This window comes from Sminthopsis crassicaudata, chromosome 4 (genome assembly GCF_048593235.1).
Source record: "Sminthopsis crassicaudata isolate SCR6 chromosome 4, ASM4859323v1, whole genome shotgun sequence".
NCBI classification, from domain to species: Eukaryota; Metazoa; Chordata; class Mammalia; order Dasyuromorphia; family Dasyuridae; genus Sminthopsis; species Sminthopsis crassicaudata.
Genome location: NC_133620.1, coordinates 99,910,464 through 99,927,815, shown reverse-complemented (window position 1 = coordinate 99,927,815; position 17,352 = coordinate 99,910,464). Strand labels below are relative to the sequence as shown.

General features: G+C 36.4%; 1 protein-coding gene across 1 annotated transcript in view; it reads left to right on the top strand.

Moving 5' to 3' along the window:
* Window positions 1-15,214, top strand: part of REN (renin) — a 28,271-nt gene extending 13,057 nt beyond the window's left edge. Inside the window, exons 6-9 of the mRNA XM_074308898.1 lie at window positions 4,168-4,287; window positions 5,028-5,169; window positions 6,235-6,333; window positions 14,851-15,214. Of these exons, the coding sequence (XP_074164999.1) occupies window positions 4,168-4,287; window positions 5,028-5,169; window positions 6,235-6,333; window positions 14,851-15,042 (553 nt within the window). The 3' untranslated portion in view covers window positions 15,043-15,214. The remainder of the gene's footprint in view (window positions 1-4,167; window positions 4,288-5,027; window positions 5,170-6,234; window positions 6,334-14,850) is intronic.
* The last annotated feature ends 2,138 nt before the right edge of the window (window positions 15,215-17,352 follow it).

The window sequence follows — 17,352 nt, the reverse complement described above, 5'->3', positions numbered from 1 at the left end:
TTTAGAATATAATTCACCCAGAGTAAAATGTAATTAGGAAATATTTAACAAAATCAAACACAGTAAAGCATAAATGATGCTAATATGAGGTTTTATGCAATCCAAAGGGATCCTTATGTATGGCCTAATTGTTCTATTTGATTTTCAATGGCTCACTAGGATTGCAAAGAAGGTAGAGGTGATTCCTTTACCCTGGAGGGAGATCCCCATAGCAGTGGAATCATGGTTCTAGTTCCTATCTATCCTTCAAAACTTTGGGTTCATGCAACAACATTCATTTGACATGTATTTTTAAAGCTCTTCCTGGATACAGAGTACTATGCTAGGTACCAGGGGAATTATAAAGGTTAGCTTAGACACAATTCCTCACTTTAGGGAGGTAACAGACTAGCTGGGGAGTAAGATACAGACAAGTATATTAGAAAGTACAAAGAATTTGAAGTGATGTTCATCCACTAAGCAGATGGGTGAAATTGGGGAAGAGATGGAGAATTTGTAGTCTTCTGCATGGAGGTGACAGTTGAAGCTATGGAAATGGATGAGATATCTGAAGGAGAATATAAAAAAAAAAAACAAACAAGGAAAACAAAGATCAGTGCTGACCATGGTATATCTAAAAGGATGGGAATTTGTGCTGGTAAAATGCCCAGAGAAGTGATCAGGGAAGTAGGAAAAGAACCAATTCAATGCTGTGTCATGGAAGCCTAGAGGAAGAGAGGGTTGAAGGGGCCAATAAGGTCAAAGACAGACTAAATTTGGGTCAAGAAGAATGAAAAACCATTGGGTTTAAGGAAGAGGAGGCTGCTGCTGCCCTTGGCAAGGATAATCCCAGTATTTAGAAGGTCAAAGTTAATATTGATAGATGGCAGGTTATAAGGAGTTAAAAAGACCACATGAAGTGTTACATGGCATGACTAAAGAAATATTGAGTAATGAGGGAAAGGCGGCAGAGATGGTAGGAAATTGGTGGTGAAAGGGGGAAAAAATGATAGCTCTAGGATAGCAAATGTTCAAGGAAAATGTATGTAGTTTTAAATAAATTAAAAAAAAAACGTACTGAAGAACTGAGTTTTTTTGTAGGTAGAGAAGAATCTGTGGAGAAGGAGAGATGGAAAAGCCAAAAAAGGATGATTGGTGGAGAAAGGGTCTTGAAGAATAGGAGGGAAGTGGGCAGGAATCAAGTAGAGGGATTAACCTGGGAAAGGAGAAGAGACAGTTCTTCCTCTATGATTAAAGAGAGGAGAAAGGATGGTTCTAGACGGCATGGCTATCACATGTGCAGGTGACACAAAACTGAGATTGGATAATTAACATTCTAAAATGACAGTCAGGATCCCCAAAACTCTCAATAGAGTAGAACTTAGGCTTCATTTAAGATGAAATTTAATAGGATTCATATACATGCATTTTTTTTAAAAAATCAACTTTACATGTACAAGTTAGGGGTGGCACTTTTATTGAAAAAGATCTGGGGGCTTTAGTAGACTACAAGCTCAGTATGGGTCAATGAGGGGCTATCACAGCCCAAAAAACTATTGTGATTTGAGACTGCATAGCTTCCAAGAATAAGGTGGTGATAATCCTAATGACCAGTCCTTTGACTTAAATTCACTGCTCTGGAATACTTCTGGGCAAGAAGGATGTTCATAATCTGGAGGGTGTCCAAAGGAGGACAACCACAATGATAAAGAACCTTGAGTCATGAATGTTTAGCCTGGAAAAAAAGAAGACTAAGATGGAGGGGATGGGGAACATGGTAACTGTCTTGTAGTGATTGGAAATCTGTTATGTTAAAAAGGGATTAAATTTGTTCCATTTATTCCCAAAAGGCACAACCAATAGCAATGGTTTTGAAGAGATTGTTAGGCTAGTGTCAGGAAAAAATGACTAGAGCTGTCTAAGAGTAGTATAGGCTGCTTTGGGAGATGATGGTTCCCTCTCAATGAAGATCTTATGAGCAATAGTTGAAGAGACATTTGTAGATAGAGATAGTAGGGACCTTTCAGGCATAGGTTGGACTAGAGCAGTGGTATCAAATTCAAATATAAAAGCTACATAAGATCCCTGTGGGTCACATCTTGACTCAGAAAACCACAGATTCATGTTATTTCATTTTGTGAAATATTTTCCAATTACATTTTAATCTGCTTCCTAATTCAACTATTGTGAGATACATGGGACCATATTTGACACTTAGCTCTCAACACTTCTTAGATGACCTCTGAGATCCCTTCCAACTGTAAAATTATATAATTCCATGAAAACTCAGGGAAATTTTGAAGTGAGATAAAACTATTTATGTTAAAAAGTCAGCAATGACCTGCTAATCTCAAACCTGATTTTTTCCCCCAATCCTCAATCTCCTGAAAATAACCCCCATTGACCTTCTCTCTTCTCTGGGTTTCCATGACACAGAATTGTTCTAATTATCTTCCAATTGTCCTCTGTGTTTTAATAGTTCCATTTTTTTCTGTTTTTAATCGTATTTTTATTTATTTTACTAAACATTCTCATTTACACTTTAATCCAGTTCAGGCCCTTGGCATTTGAGAGTTTGACATTGCCTTTAATCACAGTAGTAAATAAAAGTGTGATAGGCCTAGAGAAGAAACAGTTATTACACCTCAAGTTGTTCTAGAAGGCAGTAATAGAACAAGATGTCCCATGAGATAGTCTTCAAACCATGGATGACCTCTGTGGTCCTTTCCAGTTCCAATTTCTATTTTTTTGAGATTCTAAAATTTGGTATGCATGTAATACTAGCTCTAATTTTAAATCAGAGTTTTATCACCAAAAAAAAGGCATAGATTGGTGAAGTCATAAGGGTAAGATCAAATAGATGAAGAGATTGAATATTCCATCTACAACCACATGAATTCTACATATTGAGAGAAGACATTGGGAGAGTCTCCTGAGAACTTCTTACAGGTGATCATGGACTACAGTTGAATGGCATAGATGGATTGTGGGTTATGCTCTATACCTTTGATGGGAATGTTTACATTTATTATAAAAATCACATCAAACAAAGCAGGAAAAAGGTTGAGGACACAAGAGTTGGTGGTAGAGAGAATAGGAGGGAGCTTAGAATGGCATGTGTGTACAGCAGCTGGCATAGACACAAGTGCACATACTCACGTAAACCTTGCTCCCTTTCAATGATTTGAAACACTACTCTTTTTTAAGAGAGCAATAGCCAATGAAGTCTGTAATTTTAATTATCACATAAAATACATTGCTAAAGGTATCTTGAAGATCAAATGAGTTCTTCACTGTGAAAGGGAACAGGGATGGGAGTGGCCAAATAATTCCTTCAACTCTTCCCTATCTCTTTATAGGAATTCCAAGTGAGGAGACAAGCCCAGCCTGAGATGGCTCGGATACTCCAGCTTCCCTGCCCCTGTGCTTCTTTAGCAGCATGAGCCCCAAGTCACACACCCTAGCAGCCCAGAGGTGCTTCAGAGAGGCCCCCTGAGGCTCATCAGTGGCTATGTGCTGATGTTCTCTGTGCACCCCTCTATTTTTACTCCCAAATAGTCACAGATCTTTGCATTCCTAACTACCTTCTTTCTCAGCCTTTCCATAATCTTTTTCCAGGCACCAAAACCCACTTTATGGTGTCTATGCCTAAAAACGCCTACAGGAAGAGAATGTGTGCCAATTTGCATTCATTTTCCTGGTGCTCATTTGCACATCTCCATCCTTGTTCCTTTTCTACTAATTCCTGCAGTGACTGTTGGGTCAGGTTGGGCTGACCCAGCCTGAAAAAATTAGAGCTATCCAAAAATGGCATGGGCTGATTTGGGAGTAATTGATTTCTCCAAAAATGGGGTCTTTCAGGTGAAGGCTCGGTGATCACTTATTGGAGGGACTTCTCATTCAGGGATGTGATTGAATAGCGTTCTACAAGGTCCAAACTATGAGATCCAGGAGAGGAGGAGATGGATCCTTGAGGGAAATGCATGTTCCCTAGTCTTGCTCTCCCATGCTGCTCACTGCATCCTGTCTCCCATGTCTCTTTCCAATGCTTACCAGAGTGCTTGACATTCAGCTGATGCTTAATGTTTGTTGACATGATGTCCCGATTCTCCAACTCCCTTCCCCAATTTTTCCTTAATCCTAGATCTTTGGGTTTCAGAGGAAAAAAACCTGTCTTCTATTCTCCAGGAATTCTCATGTGCCAGGTGGAGAGATTATACTTGGCGGGAGCGACCCCAACTATTACGAAGGGACTTTACACTACATCAACATCAGCCATCCAGGCTTCTGGCAGATCCAAATGAACGGGTCAGAAATCACCACTGGTTCTACTTTTACCTCATCTTCCCCATCCCTGAAATTCAGACACATCTATTGTGGGCCAACCCCCAGAGCCTGCGTCATGCACTTCATTAAGTTCAGACACTTCTGGGTTATTATCTGTCCACTAAAATCCTTCAGTAGAGACCACTGCTGTAAACTATTAACACAACTAGATATCCATGCATGAGAGGGAAGGATGAGGAGGCAGAGGAAGGTAAAGATGGGCCCTACCAATGCAAAAAATAAAGTGACTGCTCCAAATGGAATCAGGAGACCTGGATTTAAATCCTGGATTTGATTACTGGCTGTGTGACCTTGGGCAAGTAACAATGTGTTCCAGTAGCTTCAACTGTGAAATAGGAGTAACAGTACTTCTACTATACTTTCCTCATAAGATGGCTATAGAGAAATGTTTTGCAAACATTGTCATAATGACTTCCTTCTGCCTCTAACACATGGAGGTCCTTTAAGAAGCCTCCTCAGTTTCAGTTCACTTATTTTCCATCAGGACAGCCCATTTTCTGAATCACCTTGTCATATAATTGGGGTATTACATCTCACCCCTCCTTCCTCTACCCAAATATCAACTCCCTGAAATCAGGGATGATATCTATAATTTGTTCTATTCCCAAGTTCTCTGAGGCTCCAAGTCTCTGGAGGTGGGATCAGTGACTGACTCTGCTGGCTCATGAGCCGTCTGTCTGTCTCTGGCCTTCCCCATACAGGGTTTCTGTCGAATCCAATGTGTTGTCCTGCCAGGATGGTTGCATAGCATCTGTGGACACTGGAGCTTCCTTCATCACAGGTCCAACCAGCTCCATGAGGGAAATGATGATGACTCTGGGAGTTAAGGAAGATGGAGACCAGGTGAGCAAGCCAAACTCTGGGAAGAGGAGAATGGGTAGATACCAAAAAAAAAAAAAAAAAAAAAAAAAGGCTGGGTAAGAACCAGGGCACTGAAGTCACCTTCCCAGAGAATGGAAAGAGCAGCAGGAGATAGTTATCCTAAATGTGTTGGTCCCATTTCAGCTTGCCCTTCCCCTACAAATGCAATATTACCATCAGAGTATCATAGATGTCAGAATTTGTAGGAACTTCAAACTGCTTCATTCTACCCTGTACAGACATTTAATTCACAAAATCTCTTACAGGTGTTCATCCAGCTGCTTTTGGAATACTTCCTTTGACAGGGAGTTTACCACCTTATATAAGACAACCATTACTATTATATTCAAGAGATTCGACTGTTAGAAAGTTCTTAGATTGAGCCAAAGTCTACCTCTCTATAACATAATATTGGAGTAGGTGGAAAAATTTACAATTTCTCTAAAAGCATTTGAAGGAAGAAATAATTTGGTCTACTTAGCCTCGGAAGGTATTGTTAAGAGCAATGAATGGAAGTTGCCAAGCCAGATTTTAGTTCAATATAAGAAAAAATGGCCTAATTTTTAGTTGTTTTAGTCATACCTAACTCTTTGTGACCTCATTTGGAGTTTTGCAAAGCCATTTCCTTCTAAAAATTAAGGCAGCCCAAAAGTGAAATGTGCTGCTCCCACTGAGAGTAAATCCCCTATAATCAGAGGAAGCATATGATCACCTCATCATCTTGATGAGTATACTCTAAAGAGAAACTAACTAGCAAATGCTTAATAAAATAGATAAAAATACATGACATAGATATTATTAATTTGTGGTTTTCTATTTAATTTTGACACCATTGCTATAGAAGCAGAAGAGCTTCCTATTCAGATTACAGGTGAAGCTAGCTAATCTCTGAGGTTGCTTTCTACTCTTTGTGAAAGCTCCTGAGCTCAGATAGACACTGAGAAAGAGTCCATATAAATACTTCATCCCTTTCTTACTGACCTGTGAACCTACCAGTCTGGAATACCTGGATCTCACCACAGGCCTTGGGGCACTTTCTGCCTACAGTATCTTGTACAATGTGATCTGGCATCCACGCTCCCAGATATCTCCTTCTCCCTGGACGGCAAGCCCTTCACACTCCACAGTTCTGACTATGTTTTAGAGGTGAGTTTCTGGGTCATTTTTCATCTGATTCTCTGAATCTGTGTCTCTCTTCCTCTTTCTATCTCTGAAGTAAAGGATTGTGAAATATTAACTACAGAGTTGGGAACCAGGGTTGAGGGTAGGAGGTTGAGTGTAGAGCTAAAGGGGCCCTTGCTCTCCCTTCATTTAAAAAAAAGGTTAATTTAATAACTAGCCCCAAAGTGGTGGGAAAAAAGGGGAAGAGTTCCTAAAATCATAAATCTAAAGTGTGAAGAGACTTCAATCATATAGATTAATTTTATCTTATAAACAAAGAAACTGAGGCTCAGGGAATTTGTGATTTGTCTATGGTTACAAAGTTAGCAAGTATCAAAGGTGGGATTTGAACTCAGATCTTTCTGACTCTAGGTTCGGTGCTTTATTTGCTACAGAGTAAAATGGCATAACAGAAACAATAACTCACAAGGTTATTAAATGTTTTTATCCCAACAACCCTGTAAGACTGGTAGTATAAATATTATTCCTATTTTACAAATGAGGAAACTGAGGCTCAGAAACATGAATTGATTTGTTTGAGGTTATACAGCTAGATGGAGAAAGAGCTCTTTCCTGGATCCTCTTTTCTTTCAATACTCTCTCTTGCTGATCTTAGCTCCTGTGGGTTCAATTATAATTGATAAATAAAAGGGGCAGCTAAGTGGTACAGTGGATAGAGCACCAGCCCTACTTATAAGGATCTGAGTTCAAATGTGACTTCAAATATTTACTAGCTGTGTGATACTGGACAGGTAATTGCCTCCAAAATAATAATGATGACAAAGATAATTGATACATGAATCACTTGTAAATGACTAAAGCTAAACCCAATCCTGAAGGTTAGTCTCACATCTCCAAATTCCTGCCAGATACCTCTACCTGAATGTCCCATCAACATTTCAAATAACATTTCTAAATGGGACTTGTGCTCTCCCTTCACTGTATATCCAGACCACCAATCTTCAGTCACCTAAGGTTCAAAAGTTCTACATAGTCCTTATCTTTTTCCTTTTCCCTCTCCATTTTCAGGTAATCAAATGCCACTCATCTAGATTACACCTTTCCATTTCTTCCATCCATCCATCTCTCCTTTCTACTTACACAGACACCAGTCTTATTCAGGCCAGCATCATCTCTAACCTGGTGATTGTAAAAACCTCTTTTAAAAAAAAGGTTTTATTGATTTTTTTCTATCACCAATCTCCAAGTATTCCTCTCCCTTTCCCTTCTTAGAGAGCCATCCCATATGACAAATAGTATTTTTTAGAGAGGAAATTTTTTTTTAAATCAGCATAACATATCCTTACATGGATAGTCTGAAAACAGGCTCTATGTGTTCCTGTGGACTTTCCACTTCCATGAATGGGTGAGTTGGGGTTGCCCTTTTATGTTTCTTCATTTGAGTCTTGAGTGATCTTTTATAATTTTGTTACATTTACTTGTTTGGAGTGTGACTGTTATCTCCATTTCCATTGCTGTAGTTTCTATGTGTATTGTTTTTTGGCTCTGCTTACTTCATTCTGTGTCACTTCATATTGATCTTTCCATAGTTCTCTGAATTCATCACCTACATCATTTCTTAAAGCACAGTAATCTTTCATTAGATTCATGTACCACAATTGATCTATTACCCATTTAATGGGAATCTATTTTGTTTCCAATTCTTAGCTATCAGAAAAAGTGCTTCTATAATTATTTTGGAGGATATGAGGACTATTTCCTTATCGATGAATTACATAAGAATATAAGTCCATTTATGAAGTCTTTGGTTCAAAGAATATGGACATTATAGGAACTTTATTTGAATAATTCTAAATTGACTTCCAAAATGATTGTACCATTTCATAGAGCTACTGTAATAGTTGTATACAACTCCCTTTGATGGTGATTATTGTCATTGTTTGGTCATTTTTGCATTTGGTCAAATTGCAGGATGGTTTTGATGTGTATTTCTTTTATTATTAGTGATGGAGCAATTTTCATGCACTTGTAAATACTTTGTAGTTCTTTTTAAGAGAACTGTTTTTTTTTCATATCATCTGACCATTTATCTATTGGGAATAGCTATTGGTCTTATATCTGTTAAATGTTTATGTTTTAGATACCAAGGTTTTGTCAGAGAAATTTGATACAAAGGGTTTTTCCCCATCCAATCGCTTTTCTTTTTATCCTATATGCATTAATGTTATCTGCACAGAAGCTTTTTCCATTTTAAGAAATCAAAGTTATGTTTTTATCTTTCGCAATTGTCTATTTCTTATTTGATTAAGAGTAATTCTTCTATCCATAGCCATGAGAGGTACATGATATTTCTCTTCTAACTTTTTATAATTTTTTAATTATGCCATCTTTAGTATTCAGTTCATATTTAGAATGTATTATAGAATCGGGATAAGGTATTGTATTGGCCTAAGCCTAACTTCTGCTGGACTGTTTTCCAGTTTTCCTAGTAGTTTGTAAACAAATGGTATTTTTCCTAAGGTGATTTATTTATGTTTCCTCCTTTGTTAACATAGGGTTATTGAGTTCCATTGTTTCTGGATCTTCCTTAGCAATCTCTCTATTCGTTAGTCAATTCCATATAGTTTTGATGACTGTTGCTTTATTGTATAATGTGTGGTGTTGGAGTCCTACTTTGTCCCTATTTCTTTTCATCATTTCCTTTGATATTCTGGCTTTTTTATTTTCTCAAATGAATTGATATTTTATCGAGTCATATAATGTTTCACCTTGGTAATTTGATTGATATAGCCACTAAAAGTGCAAATTAACTTTGGGAGCATTATCATTCTTATTATATTGACATGGCCTTGCCATGAACATTGAGTATTGCTCTAGCTATTTAATACTTTATTTCTTTCAGAAGTACTTTGCAATTGAATTTGTACCAGTTTTTTGTGCACTTTTAGAGGTAGATTCCCTGATATTTTATTCATTTTGTAATTATTTTGAATGGAATTTCATTTTCTATTATTTTTGTGTTTTGTTATATAGAAATGCTGTTGATTTTTAAGGACTCATTTTGTTTGCTGAAAGTATTGTCTCAATTGCTATCTGTGTTGATTCCCCAGGATTTTCCAAGAAAGCCTTATATCATTGACAGAAATAGTTTTAATCTTCTCTTACTCTATTCCTTCAATTCCATTCTCTTATTTTATTGCTACTGATAACATTTCCAGAACTATACCAAATAATAGTGGAGAGAATAGGCATCTTTGTTTCTCTTTTGTAATTTGTTGGGAAAAGTTTTAGTATATTCCATTGATAAGATGATCTTTTGGTTTTACATAGATGCTTTTTATACTATTAAAAAAATGGCCCCCTTCTTTGCCTGTACTTTCCAGGGTTTTTAATATAAAAAGTGTTGCATTTTATCAAAGGCTTTTTCTGCATCTACTCAGATGTTCTTGTGGTTTTAGATATTTTAGTTTTTAATAACCCTTAATTGCTAAGTGACATTGTAGATATAATACTGCTTAGATATAATACTGGTCTGGAGTAGGGGAGACTTGAATTCAAATCCTGCCTCAGATGTCTGCTATCTTTGTGATCCTGGGCAAGTCACTTTAACTCTATTTGCCTCAGTTTCCTATTCTATGAAATAGGGCTAATAATAGTAGCTCCCTCCCAGGGTTTTTGAGAGGATCAAATGAGACAAATGTTAAGTGCTCAGCAGAAAGCCTGACACACACACATGGTGAGCACTATATAAATGTTAGTTATAAGCATTATTATTGCTAATCATATTGATTATTTTCCTAATATTGAACTAGTCTTGCATCCCTAATTTAAATTTGACCTGATCATAATGATTTCTTGGAAAAATCACTATAATGTTTGATAGAATTTTGTTTAAAATTTTTGAGTCAATGTTCATTAATGATATTGACTTTTAGTTTTCTTTTTGTGTTTTATCTTTCTCTGATTTAGGAATAAGAACAATATTTGTCTCATAAAAAGATTCCAGTAGAGTGTTTTATTCCTCACTTTTTGAGAATAATTTGTGAAGTGTGATATTAAATATTCTTTCGCAATTTTATAGAATTCTCCCATGGATTCATCAGGATCTGGTGGTTTGTTTTTGTTTTTTGTTCTTTTTCCTTTTGTAATTCCTTTATAGATAAATCAATTTCTTTTTCTGAGATTGAGTTATATTAGATCTCTGTTAGGTTATCTGATAGTTTGGATATTTTATATTTTTGAATGTATTCTTCTTATTTCTTTTCTGTCCTCAGTTTTGTTAACATACAATGATACACAATATTTTCTAATTATTTCTTTTATTTCTTCTGCTTCTGCTAATTTTCTACTCTTCTTTTTAATAAGATTGGCTATTGGTTTGTCTATTTTATTATACTTTCCAAAGAACCAGCTTTTAATTTTACTTATAATTTAATAGATTTTTTGTTTCTAATTTATTTTCCCCTCTAATTTTTAATATCTGTTCTGCAAAAGCCTCTTAATTGATATCCTCCTTTCCAGTCTCTTTTCTCTGATATCTTTACAACTGCTAAAATAATAATCCAAAGGCACAACTCTGATCCAGCTACTCTTTTACTCAAAAATTTTCCATATCTTCCCACTTCCTCTAGGATATTAGCAATTTTCATGCCTTATAAAAATGTCACAGATTACAATACTCTTTCCTTTCCGGCAAAATACAAGCTTCCCCATTTGACTCCCACCTACCCTTTCCAATCTCATTTCATAGGACTTTCCTGTGCAAATTCTATTTCAACCAAATTGAAAATTCAAATTTCCATCTCCATATTTTTAACTTAGTTCCTTATGCCTAGAATTCACATACTTTCCACATCCACCTTTTAGAATCTTTGCCATAATTTGAGACTCAGCTCAAATACAATCTCCTAAGGAAAACTTTCCCTTATCCTCATCAGTAAAGTGTTTTCTCCTCAAATTACCTTGTATTTATTTATACTTCTGTGTTATGTCATATCCAGTAGAAAGTGGCCTCCTTGAGGACAGACATCTATAGCACAGTATAACCAATCAAATATGCTTCAGGTTTGTTGAATGGAATTAAATTAAGAAATCTGGATTCTAGGGGCTGCTCTCTTACTGTTCAGCTGTGTGATTTTTGTGTGTTCATTTCCCTCACTCTGGACCTGAGCTTCCTCACCTGTAAAATAAGGCAATTAGACATTAGTATTTCTCAATAGCCCCCAGTTTGAAGATTCTACTAAATAGCATTCTTCTCTAGAGATCAGAGCTTTACGTAATTAAGGCACGAGAATCTTGACCATGGAGTAGTCAAAAGATGGTTGATCTTTGATTCTGGAAAAATTATTTACTTCTCTAACATCCCTCATTTCCTCATATTTAAAAAAAGATGATAATTTTTACCTTCACTACCTTAAAGCATGTCTAAGCTTTAAATATAGAAATATGCTAATTTCTTATATTTAACATTAAGTATTTATTATATTTGTGATGTATTATACTTATAAAATATTTATATTTCAATTCTACTTATAATATTACCAATGATAAGTATTTTATATTTATACTAATTATTACTATTTACAAGTAGTACTTATAATAATTATTATTATTTATAAGTATTACTTATAATTACTATTTATAAGTAGTGCTTATAGTTAAAATAATTATTACTATTTATAAAGAGTACTTACAGTATTACCATTTATTAGTACTTAGAGTTATAATAATTAGTACTACTTGTAAGTAGTACTTCTAGCTTTATAAGTATTTCTATTTATAATAATTATCAATATTTACAAGTATAATTTATTATTATTATTAAATGCTTCACCAAGGGTCTGCTTCAAGAATTTCTTCTGAGAGTTTCAATTGCTCTGTTAAAATAGTCTAAGATGCTTTCAACTCCTAAAGTAAGCCCAGTACCAAAGAACTGTGCAGCTGGAGTGGAGCAAAAGGTATTAAGTAACAAAGGTATGCCCACAGATACCACACTGGCTAAGAGTATGGAGATGGTCTTGTTCAGGAATAGTTTCTTTTCCCATTTGGACTTCTCATCTTCTTGGGTCCTCTGATGTTTTACCATCCAAACTAAAAAAAGAGTCAATTCTGTATTTTCTGGAGAGAAACCAAAACTGGATTGCCTATCCTGAGTGGAATAATAGGAAATAATTACATTTAGTAACAAATTGTCACTTTAAGGTTTCTAAAGAATTTTATATCTACCATTTCATTTATTGAGATAGATTTAGACTGAGAATTTTTTCTGGAGGCTGTACCCTCAATTGGAACCATTCATGGGAGATAGAGGCAGATAAGAAGAAATAATCAAAAATGAATAGCAATGCCTGGATTTATCAGATTGAAAAGATGATAGTGGGATTTATGGAGATGGGAGAAGCCAAGGTATTAGAGGGAATGTAGGATCCTGAAAAAATGGGTAGGTGAAGTGGTGAGACAGATGCTACAAAGATAGAGTGTGTCTGGGAAAATACATTGCTCAACACATTGTTAGATGTTAGATTGTTAGATGGCACTGTACCTGGAGTCAAGAAGACTCATCTTTATGAATTTAAATCTGCCCTCGGATACTTAGTCCCTGGGCAAGTCACTTAACCCTGTTTTGCCTCAGTTTTCTCATATGTAAAATGAGAGGATTAAGAAATGGCAAACCAATCTAGAATCTCTGCCAGGAAAACCTCAAGTAGGGTCAAGAAGAGTTGGATATGTCTGAAACAAATGAATAATAAAAGGCATTTAATGGTTGATGAATGAATGAATAAGAAGTTAGTAAAGGAAAAGGGCAGTGCATTTCAATCAAAGAAGCTAAATAGGAATTAGAAAGAAGATACTCCCACTCCCCAAAAAAGGCTTTTATGAGTTCTTGAAATGGACAGGGACTGGACTATAGTGTTCAGGAATGTCTATCTCAAACAGAAAGAGATTTCTGTGGGTCTCACATTTTTGTTCAGTAGTTTTTCAGTCATGTGTGACTCCACATATATAACTTCTTATTCATTCATTCAATTCATTTATCAACCGTTGAATGTCTTTTGTTATTTGTTCAGTTGTTTCAGTTGTGTGCAAATCTTTGTGACCTCATTGAGGGTTTTCTTGGCACAAATATTGGAGTGGTTTGCCATTTCCTTCTCCAGCTCATGTTACAGATGAGGAAACTAAGGCAAATAGGGGCAAGTGACTTGCTCATGATCACACAGCTATTAAATGTCTGAGGTCAGATTTAAACTCAGGAAGTGGATTCTTCCTTACTCCAAGCCTGGTGTTCTAACTACTTTGCCACCTAGCTGCCGTCTATGAGCCTCATATTAAATTCAAAAACTATAAATGAACATTATCTACATTGTATTGTGTTTTTACTTATTTTGCTAAACATTTCCCAACTTCCCAATTTATTTTCATCTGGTTTAGGTAGCACTGGGGAGTTTTACATTTGGTCCACAGCAGTGAATTTGACAATTCTGAAGTAGAAAAATTCCAAGGTCAGCTAATAATAGAAATAAATAAGAAGTAAGTTCCAAAAATTAGCTTCCCAAGTACAAGAATGGGGAGAGGTATATAGAAAATAATTTGATGAAAAGATCAGAAAGATTCAGTGAACAGCATGCTCAAAAACAATCAATATTGTGACAGCAATTCAAAAAGCTAAATTTAGTTTTAGGCTATTTAATTTAGGTAATGGTATGGAGGAGATACTAGCTATTTTGCATTCTGCCCTCTTCAAGCTATCAAGAGTATTGTATTTAGTTTGGTAGACTGCATTTTAGGAGAAACATTGATAAGATGGAGATTTTCCAGAGGACAACCACCAGCATGGTTGGAGACACTTGGGGATGTTTAGCCCAGATAAGACTTTTGGGGAAGGATTGTGGTGATGGGAAAAATGATAGCTATCTTTAAATGCTAGAAAGGCTGGCTTGTGGAAAAATAATTCGATTATGCTGCTTGACTCCAGAAAGAAGAACTAGGAAGGATGGGTAGAAGTTGTAAAGAGGCAAATTAAAACTTTAAGTAGGAGGATTGATATAAGGAGAAACCTCTTAAGAAGAGCTAAGCCACAATAGAATGTGCTGACTCAGAAGGCAATAGGTAACTTCCTTCTAGATTTCTTTTAATTTAAGGTTATATTGGGGGCAGCTAGGTGGTGCAGTGGATAGAGCACCAGCCCTGAAGTGAGGAGGACCCGAGTTCAAATCTGATCTCAGACACTTAATACTTTCTAGTTGTGTGACCCTGGGCAAGTCACTTAACCCCAGCCTCAGAAAAGAAAAAAGAAAAAGTTTAAGGTTATATTGCAGGTGGATTCTTATGCAGATGCAGTTTGAACCAGCTGGTTTCAAAGCTCCTTTCTGAGTTTCTATGATCCTTTCTCTTCCAGTCCTAAGATTCTCTTGTGATTTTATCATTAACATGAACTAAATGGAAAAGATTTGCCAAAAGCTGGGGTTGGAGGGCAGAAGGAGGGAATGAAGGACCATGTGGACTTATTTGAGGGAATGAGTCCAAACTAATCTCTCCTTGCAGGATTTGAACAGCAGTGATAATTTTTGCTTGCTAGCCTTCCGAGGCCTGGATATACCACCCCCCACAGGACCTCTATGGATTCTGGGAGCAACCTTCATCCGAAAATTCTACACTGAATTTGACCGGCACAATAATCGCATTGGTTTTGCTGTGGCAGTCCAATCTGTCCCTGATCATGGGGCCAAAAGATAGAGGGAGATGCTGTCTGGGGCCTAACCTGCATCCCTCTTGGATCCAATTTTCTCCCTGTTGGGTTTGATTGTGAGGCAAGTTCCTCCATCATGCTCTCTTCCTCTCTATTCCTTCAAGCCACTGTTAACCTTCTGCTTTAATTGAGAATAGAATAAAGTTTCAATGCTCAAAACTGGTACTGTCTATGAAATGAGAATGAGGTTTAGCAGGAACTGGGAAGAGAAGTATCACTGTACACGTAGAACATAAGACGATGATCGGGATGAATTCGTAGACAAATCCATATAGGCTCATAAACCCTGACATCCAAATGAACACATATATCACCATTTGTTATATAACTGTAATAGCTTCTTAATTGCAGGACTTCCCCTTCTCTATCTGTAAGATGTGTTATTTGAATTGATTTTCCAGCAGTGGGGAGGTATTTTCCTTGTTTCATGAATTGTCATGGCCAAAAAATGGGCAGTCTACTGGTGATGAGCCTCTCCACACTTAAGTAGACTCAGTCTTTGAAAAGCAGACTCCATTTGTTGCTAAGCTCTAACCTGGTTCCCTTTGCAACCAAGGGCAAGCATTTGAAAACCAACTGGTCCAAGCAAAGGGTATAACCAGTGATTGGCCTGTGTAGCAGGAAAAAGCTTATTGGCTCATACAGGGATTATCTGTGACCTTGAGGCTCAATAGAGTTCTCCCTGAATTAATCAAGTCCAGACGTGAATGTATGAATATACACATACAGGTGCTCAGAATCAGAGACAAGCATATTTAAATACAAAGATACATGTGTCTTACATGATGTACAATGTACTCATGTGAATTCCTGACATACAAAGGACACCAACACATAAGAATAATACCTATGCACGTACAGAATTGGAGACTCTCAAGAGACTTCAGAAATTATCTAGTCCAACCTCATTGCTAAATGCAGGAATCCCCTCTACACTGACCCATACATGACTAAGAATTTTAACATCTGTAACAAATACCACAAGCTGAATTGGAAGCAAACAGCATGGAATAGGTGCTTACAGTTGGGATGGATGAAAGGAGAGGAGAAGATGGAGTTGTGATTGGTAGAAAGATTCCTTATATTAGTGAGAGGCCAGCAATAGGGAGACAATTCACAGGTAGGGAGCAAGATGGGGCAGGATAGGAACTCACCCTAATATACTATCAATTAGCATCTTATTTTTATTTTTTTTAAATTTTAATAGTATCTAAGAGAAAAATCTTTATTTCTGATATTATATTAATCAATCAATAAGCATTTTTGAACAATAGTTTTTTTTATTTTCAAAATACATGCAAAAGACAGTTTTCAATATTCATCCCTGCAAAACCTCATGTTACAAATTTCCCTCCCTCTTTTCCCCTTCCCCTACACAGCAAACAATCCAATATATGTTAAATATGTGCATTTCTTCTATACATATTTCCACATTTATCATAGCATTTTATTTTCCAAAAATTAGTTTTGCTCATTAAATGCTAAGTTCTGTTATTTCTATGCTGCTAAAGACTACAAGTACTATCTATACCTTCCAAATTTAGCATTCTAAGACAAAGTCTTGGGAACCTCACCTTAGTTATGTGTCTGCCTTTTCAATAAGTGGTTTAAAAGCACAATCAAATGCCAAGAACCACATACCCAAAGGGTTGATGGACAGGCTTTTGGTTTTTGTTGTTTGTTTTTTAATAATAGTTTTTTTTATTTTCAAAATACATGCAAAGATAGTTTTCATCATTCACTCGTGCAAAATCTTGTGTTTCAAATTGGAAAAGGCTTTTGTAAGTCACAGGTGAGATTTATGAATTGTGTTACTGTCCCCAAGAGAGCTTGTGCCTTTTCTGTAACACACATGGCTTAGATGACATCACAAATATACCTCTTGGCCACAGAGGATAGAATCTCCAGTGATTAACATTTTGTACATTTTCACTAAAAAAACCCTCAAACAAAAAAACCTCCACAACGATATTGAGAAATCTATCAGGTTCCTGCATGTTGGATGCTATCTTTGACTAGTACCTATACGACAATACTCCAGAGGATTTGCTACTTCATCATTGACATGGATGTTCCCTCTAATGATGCATGTTGCAGATCATCCATACTTGCTCTACCGGTTATGCCCTCCCATAAATCCACTGTAGGGGTTCTGCCCGATATGCTGGGAGCCTTTTTTTCATTCACTTAACATGGTATGAATATAAATGGAGCATGAGAGCTATTCAGACTAGACATTGGAAAATTGGCTGCCTATTCTTCCTACTTGAAACCTGGGTTCTTCAAATATACAAATG